Genomic DNA, 10,126 nt, shown 5'->3' with positions numbered 1-10,126 from the left:
TCTGCAGGAGCAATGGGCTGGAAGCAGGTCTGAGCTTTGTCACACTCCTGGTCTTGGCAGTGGGTTTGTGTGAAGCTCCTCTCACTGGGAGGACCCTCCCCGGGCGAGAGCATCAGCCCAGTTTTGCCCTTTTTCGGCAGGGTTCCTCCCACCACCTTTTTGGAGTGGAAAAGCAGCCAGGTGCTGCCACTGGGTCACCCCCCACCCCAGCGGAGCTCCTCTCCTCCTGCCGAAACACCAGCCAGGATCAGAGGGGTCACTCCACCTGGATGCCTAATTCAGCTCTGCACATTATGTGTTCAAATCAAAAACACAGCCCTACCCCATTTGGCCATGGGCCTTCCAACTACTACCGCTACTGAGCACCCGGTTAGCACCGGGTCGGGATCCTCAAGCTTTGGGCACTTACCCCGGGGGAGCAGAGCGGGGACACTGCTTCAGCCAGGAGCACACGCCACACTGTAAGGGCATCCATTTCCAAAGCACAGAGATGCTGCCAGCAAGACCCTTTCAGGGGGAGGGGAAGAAGAGTCTCTTTTCTTTTCTTTTTTTTCCTTTTTTTTTTTTTTTTTGGTTCCTCTGGTATTGTTTTACACTAGAAGCTTTTGACAGCACGTGGTTGTGCCCACCACCCTAGAGGCAAGGTGCTGTGGGGCTCCAGGGCACCGCACTGGTCCCTTGCTAGATAAAGTCTCCCCAGGGGCCGGTGAGAGGTCTGGTCTTCGCAGGGTGCCAGCAGATGGAAGCAGGGGACGGCCCCGGTCAGTTCAGCAGTACAATACGATTTACAGCAAGCGCTTTTCTCAAGACATCTGCAAGGACAGAGCTTCACTGAGCATCATATATACACAGGCAGCAGAGGAGGCTGGGCTGAGCCCTCCGCTACCGCAAAGCAGTCAAGGATGGACTCTCGGGGTGGGGAAAAAGTACCACTGGTTTGCTTTTACATACTGTACAGATATCTATTAATAGTTCCTTGGCATTTGATGTTCACAGCCGGTTTGCTTTAATGGTAAGCGTAAAAAGGAGGCAAAATGTCTTCAGCTACTTCCCCCTCGGAGGCGAGAGAAAGCAGCATCTCCCGCTCCCCCGGCTCAGCTGCCTGCCCAGGTGCCACCTTCGCCAGGGTTGTTTCCTTCTCCCAGCACCTTCCTCCTCCTCCTCGGCCGCCCACCACGTGCTTGCCGGGGCCAGTCCTAACCCACGCCGTGCTTGCCCCATCTCCGCTGCTCAATGGGATCAGTGCAAGTCTCCGTCGGCTGCTCTGCACCTCCGCTCCGCTGGACGGGCAGATGATCCGGATTCAAACAGAAGGAAACAAAACAAAAGGAAGAAGAGAGACAAAGGGTAATGAAAAGGTCCGTGGCCCACAGCTGCCAAAGGAAATCTCTCGCCGTGTTTCTCTGACCATACTTGTCCCAGCCACTACAGCTGCTGTGGGATCCCCTGTTCCTTGTAGCCTGTGAGGAGGGAGGGGAAGGGAACATGGTTAGTGTTAATTCATAACGGGGACCTTTGGTGAGGCTCAAGCGAGCCATGAGCCTAGTTAAGCAGGAGTGGCAAACCATGTGTGAAAACAGGGGTGCTACTGTGTCCCCCCTTGCCACCAGGCTGCCCCGGGGCAGGTTCAGCCCGGCAAGCCGCCCTGTCTTGCTCTAGCCAACGCCTGCCCTGGGCAACCACAGGGTGCAACCACCTTCCTGGGCATGTTGATGAGGCTGCTGGTGTCCAGCCTTGCTGCTGCAGTGCCTGCTGCTGTCCCCTGCATGGGCAGAGGCATGTACCCTCCAAGAGGTTATAAAGGTGCAGTAGGTACCTGTGGTCACCAATTCCAGTACAGCCCAATAACATAAAACCTCTCTGGAGTGTGTTTTTCTGCAGTGTAGGGGAAATGTACGCACTTATATATTGCTGCAGAGACACTGCTGTTCCCAAGCGCTGACCTGGCAGCTTGCTGGTTGTGCATCGGACACACACGCATCTCTACTTGTGATCTACGTCCGAACCTCGTCCTTCCAGAGGACTGCCAGGCAGGAGGAGGCTGGTTTCCTCTACCTTTGAGTTCCTGTGCTGGCTTTTGCTAACGGAGGTCTCCAGCAGCAACCAATTTGCACTGCGGTTTGCAGAGGTGAACAAACATCTCTTGGAGGAGAAGGGGGGGATGCCTTTAATCACAGGCTGACTTGTCAGAGCTCAAACACAGACCTTGGGATGCCTCCGTGGGCGATACTCTCACTGCTTCATTATGCACTTGCTTTGCTCCAGAATTAGAGGTGCTTTTGTGGGGGTACAGCAGCCATCCCATGGGACTGGAGAAAAAATGAGCTTTCCAGCAGCAAAACCAATTGCACTGGGAAGCTGCCTGGATCTCTTCTCCTCCGCCCCCTCCTCACTTCCCCCAGACGTGGGGTCTAATGCACCTCCTGACCGAGGCAGCAAAGCCCTGGGGGGAGGTTGGTCTGTGTTGGCTCACGCTTGGCCCCGGCAGACACCGGGGCCCTGTTGGGTTTTAGCCACATGGATGCTGCAACGGCTAAAGCAGCCTGTTCTGCTGGTCGTCACAGCTTCTCGGGGGACTGGGGCCCCACTTTATTTGCCTTTCCATATGTAGTACATAGTGGTTGAGGAGAGGCTGCAAATCCCATAGGGGAGGGCTCCTGCCCCCAGCGGGCTAGGGCAGGGAAGGGCAATAGGAGAGCACCCGCAGCTCTTCTGCTGACACAGTATAACAAGAAAAATACTGGGTTTCTTTTTAATGCTTTCCCAGGTGGTTGCAATGGCAGCACCAGAAGCTTTACTTGCTTGCTGTTTAAGAGAAGCTGGGGTTGTTATTACGGTAATATCAATGCAAAAAATCTCCTTTTCAAAGAAGCAACCAAACTGTCCTTACCTGCACTGCCTGCAACAGTGAAGATCTTTCAACTAGAAACCTTTTAAAAATCTGGAGTTTTTTTCTCTTTGTTTAAATAACATAAGTAGCCTGTTATTTTTATAGTTTGAATTTCAAATGAGTCTGAAATTTCACATCTCAGAAAAATGTTTAACTCTTCAAACCCCTTTCCATTGATGCTTTTTAATGTTTCTTTCCAGCTCTTATGTCAGGCTTTTGTCAGTCCCTTAAAAAAGCTGAACACAAAATACCAGTAAGTGCCACAACCCCTACCTTTAAGGGACTTCTCGCTGAACTAAGAATTGGCCCTAGCAAATAAACTTTGCTGTACTCTGGAAAATCCATGCATGCCCCCAGCCTTGGCCGTCTGGATCTCCTACTGCTGAACGAGCTCAGGAATAGAGGTGGAGATTAATGACACTGAGCAGCACATATTACCCTGCACTGCATTGCTGCCGATCGTGTGCAGCTGAACAGAAAAACTCTCACCTCTTTCAACCAGCTTTTTCTAGGGGGGGGGAAACGATGATTTCGTATGCATTTATGTTCTAAGTGTGAGTCAGCTCTGAAGGCAAGATGAACTGGTTGGAAACCTGTCATCTGGGCTTGTCTATAGCATTGGTTTAATTTGTTTAGGGAGCATGGTGAAAAAAAAAACCAACACAACAGAAACCAACCAACCACATGGACTAGAGAGTTGAGGCATACCATAAATCCTTAGCTAAATTAAGCAAGCTAGGTTATGCCTACAGTAGCTTGTGTAGCCATGCCCTTTATTAAGGTATAATAGAAATCCTTTCAGTCCTGCTATCAGTTTTGAAGCTGGCTGGAAGCCACTTACAGTGGCTGAGCCTGTATCTCTCTGTACAAGATCAAAATAAGCCAAAAGATGACCTGTCCTATGCTAAACTTATTTATTAAAATACTTCAGACTTAACTTATTGAACAGTTTATATATGAAAATAGTTACTGCATTTCTTGCATAGGAATAGCTATTCGGTATGAAGCAGCTTGACATCAGTAAGCCTGCAGTACAGTGAAGGTGCAGTTCTGTAAAGCAGACGGCTCTGGGATCACGATTAAGTTGGTCTGAGTACCTCTGTGCAAAATGACTGATTTAATCAAGTTTGCTTGAAATTGTACTTCTGTAAACCACTGCAAGTAAGATTCAGACAAAAAGAAACCAGTGTGTGCACAGGCTGTCCTACTGGGACTGGGTTTGTGCAGAGGGTGGCCTTAGGGTGCTCTCGATGCTGAAACGGGTCCCCGCCCTGCTCCGAGGGTGCCCTTGGGGCAGCCCGAGGGGTATTTCAACGCTGAGCAGCGAATGCGTCCCTGGGGCTGTGCAGTCACAGGACAGACACAGAGACAGACGGACACACACACGTACAGGCACACAGCTGGACTCAGGCTGGGAGCAGACAGCATTGGCCAAAGTGAATCCCACATGGCTCGCCCCAGCCGAGAACTTGCTGCTCTCTGTGAGGAGCTGCCACGGGGCGTGAGGAGGAGGAGGAGGAGGAGGAGGAAGAACAGAAACAAACTTACCTTGTGAAACTTTGATGGTGAACAAAAGGAGGCAAAGGAACATGAAAGAAAGAGAGAGGGAGAAATGTAACTGTAGACGATATATCCAAAACACATGGAGAACCAAAAAAGAACGAATAAATTGGGGCTGCAGAGTAAACAGAGAACAGCTGCTCTACCATCGGACATTCACAACAGGGCTAAACATTATTTAAAATCTTGGTGCTTGCAGCGGATTGTTTCATTTAGGGTTCTCGCTTAAGGAGGATGGGGGAATTCTCATCTGCTTTCCAGCTCACCAGCCCCGAACCGGACAGGCTGGACGGACTAACACCTCCAAGTGATGCTTGCACAAACACTTTCCTCCGTGACATTGCTATTTCACGGGTTTGACTGAAGGGGAACCGCTGAAGGAAGGCGGCAAACAAGACGACATGGCATACCGGACGGCGCATGGTATGCCGCTCATGGCCCGACAGCTGGGAAAACTACACCTGATGGCTTTTTGGCAGTTTTGTTGCTGAGTTTGCTTGTGCCCACAGACAACTCATGACCACGGTGTGCCTTAGCCCAGCTGGGTAATGCAAACCCTGGTGGTATTTAACATTCCTACAATATTTTAAGAACCTACCCGACCACAACATTTGTTAGGAAACTGCAAAAAAGGGTATTTCACCCACTTTCCTTAGGCGTAGTTTGGGGGATGGCTCTATTTAGATTTTAAAAAACATAGTAGCTCTGAGAGGGCAATTTGTCCTCAGAATTGCCTTAATCTCCAGCAGGGTTACCAGCTGTTTGGGGATATTCTTCTCTTCCAAGTCTCTCAAAAGCTTCTGCTCTCTTTCCTTCCCAGGGCAGCTGCATTACCTGCCCTAGCAGGGGCCCTGCAGAGAAGAGAGGCTCAGCGATGCTTTCTAAATCCCTCGGAACCCAAGCATGTAGTAACCATGCAATCATCTGCTGCTGCTTCTGGCAAGGTCTGAGCGCCATAATTAGCAAAGGAGTGACAAGTGGACAGCCTGATTACAGGTAATTTTCTTACTACTGGGCAGCAATCAGTCCTTGAGAGTCGGCTGCCCGCTGCAGAAGCAGGGGCTGCGGCAGGAGTCCCCATCCTGTGAAACCACAAGCGGTGGCACCTTTGCTTGTTCACAGGTGAACTCGTTAATTCAGAGGCCAGAAACTGAGTGAGGGCTTCCTTCAGAAACCAGGCTTGAGTTCTTGGCTGTGATCATTAGAGGCACAACAACATCTGGACAAACAGTCCTCGATTTCTGTCCCCTATGCCACCTCAACGTGACATTAGTATATTGATTACTGTGTTATTTCTGTCAAGAAATGGCATAAAACCTTTTACAAGGAGCTCTGAGCAGCTAGGGAGTGCCTGGAAAGGCCATTCCTCTGTCTTCATTCTTCACCGTGTTCGTTGCAGCTAATGAAGACGTGTGCTGCGTGGGCTGGGGACAAGGTGTGCCTTTACCGGAGGGAAACTTGCTTGGAAAGCCTTAGGAGGCTCATTTTCCAGTTGGCCTTGACCAGTTAATTAGCTCTGTTTCACTGCAGCTCCATGCGAGGGGTTCGAGGAGAGCATGGTGTGGCAGCGCCGCCCACCAAGGGCGGCTGTAGGCTTGCAGCCAGCACTGGAGAGTCCAGAAGCTTTTTTTATTTTTTATTTTTTTTTCAGAAGAATTAAGTGCTTCCTTTTAATCTACCTTTGCCTTCAGACAGCAGGTAAACTGAAGGATGGTTCCCAAAGCCATATGGCTGCTTAAAGAAGATATCTGTGGCATTTAATGGGGCCAGCTGGCAATTCGTTTGAATTAGCAGCGAAAATGCCCCGTGCCATTGTGCTGCCAAAAGTAATTAAGCGTGACAGTAAAACTGCATTCAATTAATCTTGCTTCTGGGATATATCCTGCTAAAAGGCACCTTACAGGACACGAGCACTGGATGGGACCCCTCAAGGTCAGTTGGTCTCCTCCTGTGTCCCACCTTGCTCCTGACAGACGTGGGTCTACCCGCTCTTGGGGTTCTCCAGTAACAGAGAGGGCAGATCTTGCCATGCCACCTCTTCAGCATTTTGACCTTACTGGAGGGAAAATGTCTCCTCATTTCCACACAGATCTTTCCTGCTGTTATTTAAGTCTGCCTGAGGCTAAACTGCTTCTCTCTCACATTTATTAGCCCACTGAGACTCTTCATTGCCCACTGTCTCACGGTCCTCTGGACTCTTTCCAGGTTCTGCACATGAAGTACAGACTCCAAAGCTGGCCACAAACCTCGCCTCAGCCTTGTATGTGCCAAGAAAAGTGAGGGGACCAGTTTATGTCTGACAGGCTCTGCTCCTACCTGCCTGGGTGGTGTTTGTTCCCTCTGCAGCAATGTACTCCTGTGCAGCCTGTGACTCACTGCAGCCACCACATCCTTCTCTGAAAAACAAGATGTTCCCTCGCTTGTATTTATGCAGTTGATTGATCCCTCCTTAGTGTCTTGGACTTGTCTCTGCTGAACAGCATTTATTTATTTTTCCAGCCTGTTTCTTCGATTTGCTTGAATCCAGACGCTGCCCTTGCTGTGCCTGCCACCCTTGCAGCTGCTGGTGGTGCGGGGCTGGTAAACCCCTTCTCAGGTCCATCAACAAGCCATGAATGAAAATACTGAACACAGCTGAGTTCAGCAGAGACCTTTCAACGCACCTCTCCTTCTATCTTTCCAGTTCTGGAAAATGCATTTAGAGAACAGCTCTTAAGGACATTTTCAACAGGCCACATCTCCTTGGCTTGCTGGTAGGAACGCTGTGTGAGATGGTGTCAGTGCCTGAAAGTCAGGAGGGATGGCTGACCACTGCTGCCACTCATAAAAACAATCCCTTTGCCGCAGAAGGGAACCAAGCCAGTCTGACACAGCTTGCTCTGGACAAACCCAGACTGACTGTTGCTTTGTTTCTTTTGATTTTCTAAATGAACACAAGTCACCTGTTTCATTACTTCTTCCAGGAATTGAAGTATACCTGATTAGCCTACAATTCTTCTCCTCTTCCCCTTATTAAAGACAGTATGACATTATCCCCAAAGCTCTCCCCTCAGAGCAGGCTCCTGTAGGGTTCCCCTTTAATGGCTGAGAATTAGCCCTAGAGGGTGAAAAACCAGCAACGAGCCTCCCTACCTCCTACCCAGCTCTCTACCAGCTGATATACAGGCAGGGACCAAGGAACTCATCCCTCATGGAAAACCGGAGCGGAGTCCCCTAGCCCCGGCTGCTTCCCACCTTTCTCCTCGCTGCTGGCCACCGCAGCTTAGACACCAGCCGCCCTGCCCTGCCTTTAGCCCATGAAAACCATACGGAATCAGCCATTTCACAGCGAGGAAGACTGGAGCTGGGCAGTAGCTTCATGGTTTTTTAACTCTTCCCCACCTAAATGTAGATTCGAATTGCAACAGCGTACAATTTCTGTCCAGTGCAACAAATAGATTCTGTTTGCACACAAACAAACCCCAACCAAAGCAAAACATTTCCTGGCAGTGTTTTTAAATTAAATTGTCCTATTTCTTGCATTTGAAACATTGTTTCATTTTAAAGCTATTACTTTTTTTTTTTTTTTAACATGAAAACAAAACATGAAAAAACAAAACACTTCAGGTCTGGCGGGCTGTTTGATCCAGCTGGGAGCAATTGATCAATTCTGTTCTTTGTTTTGATTGAAGAACGAGCTAGTTCTTTCTTTCTCCATCAACCAAGAGCTGCTGTATTTAGCCATTATTTTCTCTGTATTGTAAGTAAAATTAAACCCCAGCTATTTAATGAGACAGCAAGAAACTGCCAAGGGCTGCAACTTGTCAGATGATATACAGCTGGATAACATGAGACATTGACTCCTCTTAACCTTCTCGACTACTACCAAAGGGGCTGGGATGAGATACCGTTGCTGTGGTCAGGGACCTCCTGCCCTGGGTATCCCCAACACGTGCTGATCACCCACCCTCTGCCTCCCAAACTGGTGGGGTCCAGCCCAGCGCGGGGAACAGCTTTGGGGAGATACTTCCAAGCTGTTTATCTTTCCCCAGCAACCAAACTGGAAAACCAGCAAGACCCTTCTGAGCCCCAGCCCCTCTATCCGAGGACATACATAAACAGGACTACAAAGAAAAGCAAGTCACGATTTCAGCTGTAGCTCTTCAGCTGGATGGATGCTTTCCTGCCTCTCCCCACAACTGCAGAACTGGGTCTGCCAGGCAGTGTGCTGTGGACGGAGGCTGTCCAGCAGAGGAACAGCAGAAGAGCATATGGTTATGAACATGTAATTATGGGATTACACACAAATCAGGCAGGTTCTTAAAGACAAATCACAGATGTACATCAATTCACAATTTATCGTCAGAAATAACTCGGGCTACCCCTGATGTGCCAGGTATATCTGAGATGAAACTTGGCAGGTGGTTTGCAGGGAAAAACAAAGGGCAGTGCTGCCTTCATCCTGAGGAAAGCCTTTTTCCTTGCTTATGGGAAGGTTTTTAATATTCAGTGTTTGCTCTGCGTGGGAATTGCCCTTAACTCAGCCTGTAAATTGAAGCTGACTCAGAAATTAGCAGGTGGTTTGATGAGAGGGTTTAACCCCTAAGTTTGGCAGCTGAAGATGTGCACTGGTCTTCTGCTTTTTTTTTTTTCAGTTTCATCCATTTAATCTTTAGGCAGGTGCCTGGCAATTTCCTGAGATCCTCTCTTCTCCTCTGTCATGCAGCCACAGTTGTCATCAGCAAAGATGACAAAGTAGAGAACCTTCAAACTAAAGGGCAAAAGCTGCTGGTAAGATGTCCTTCAGGAGAAGCGCTCGCTTTGGGAAGTGCCTGCCCTGCCAGCCTGCAGGATCTCAGCCCTGTCTGGTTTGGGGCCATGCCCAGCAGCCTCTCCCAGCCTTTGGAAAAGGAGTGGGGTCTTGCAGATGCAATCAGCAGCGTGAGTTGCGAGGTGAGGCTGTCACCTTTATTCTCTGCAATATGTCAGACAGTAAAAGTCTTTAGCAAATAAAGTCACAGAGCTTGTATTCTAGAAGAGTAATACATAGTTAACCAAGTGATCTAAATTATGTATGTATAAAAAAGGATTCCTCTCTTCTTCTCTTAGACTAATGTTTCAGACCCTCCTTAAATGGCGTAAGAGAAATCCTTCTAGGAATAGCTAAACAGTCTTGTTCAGCCAAGAACTTGGTGAAACATGAAAAAAAGCCTTTGGGTAAATGTATTGTGGGGAGGAAGGAAGGTCCAGGAGAGTCCCCAGGGCTTTTCTGGGGACAGCTGGCCCCGCGTGCTCCCTGTGAGCAGAACTGGCCTCGTGGGAAGGTCTTGATAGCCAGAGAGATGCAGCCGGACTTGCCAGAAAGGGTTTTCTCATTCAAACACGCATGCGGGTGCGACCAGGGCAGAAGGGGCTCCAGACAGCAGAGTTCACAGTGCTGGGGGCCTCACTCCTTCCTGCACTTTTCATTTTATAAAGGGGAAAGGAAGACCCTAACCCACATGGTGGGATGGGAGGCTCTTCCAGATGTGCTAGGGGCGCATCCCAACTGCCTCCCAGCAATTCCTCTGCCTAGTGTGTTTCTCATGGACTTGTAGAGCGCATCTTGTGGCTCTTCATCCCTACAGCGCAGTCTGATGGCTTGTGGCGGTATTAGCTGGGACCCAGCAACACGGCCACAGAAGCAAGAAGTCAGGG

The 10,126-nt window shown here is 49.3% G+C and overlaps 1 protein-coding gene across 1 annotated transcript in view; it reads right to left on the bottom strand.

The window, feature by feature from the left end:
- Positions 1 to 1,425: 1,425 nt before the first annotated feature.
- Positions 1,426 to 10,126, bottom strand: part of LOC104283698 (chromosome unknown open reading frame, human C1orf95) — a gene marked incomplete at its 5' end in the record, with an annotated part of 8,974 nt that continues 273 nt past the window's right edge. The window contains 2 exons of the mRNA XM_009881912.1: positions 1,426 to 1,460; positions 4,439 to 4,447. Of these exons, the coding sequence (XP_009880214.1) occupies positions 1,426 to 1,460; positions 4,439 to 4,447 (44 nt within the window). The remainder of the gene's footprint in view (positions 1,461 to 4,438; positions 4,448 to 10,126) is intronic.

Source organism: Charadrius vociferus, unplaced genomic scaffold, assembly GCF_000708025.1.
Source record: "Charadrius vociferus isolate BGI_N301 unplaced genomic scaffold, ASM70802v2 scaffold610, whole genome shotgun sequence".
Taxonomy (NCBI): domain Eukaryota; kingdom Metazoa; phylum Chordata; class Aves; order Charadriiformes; family Charadriidae; genus Charadrius; species Charadrius vociferus.
Note: the sequence above shows the minus strand (reverse complement) of the source record. Positions and strands in the feature narration are given on the sequence as shown.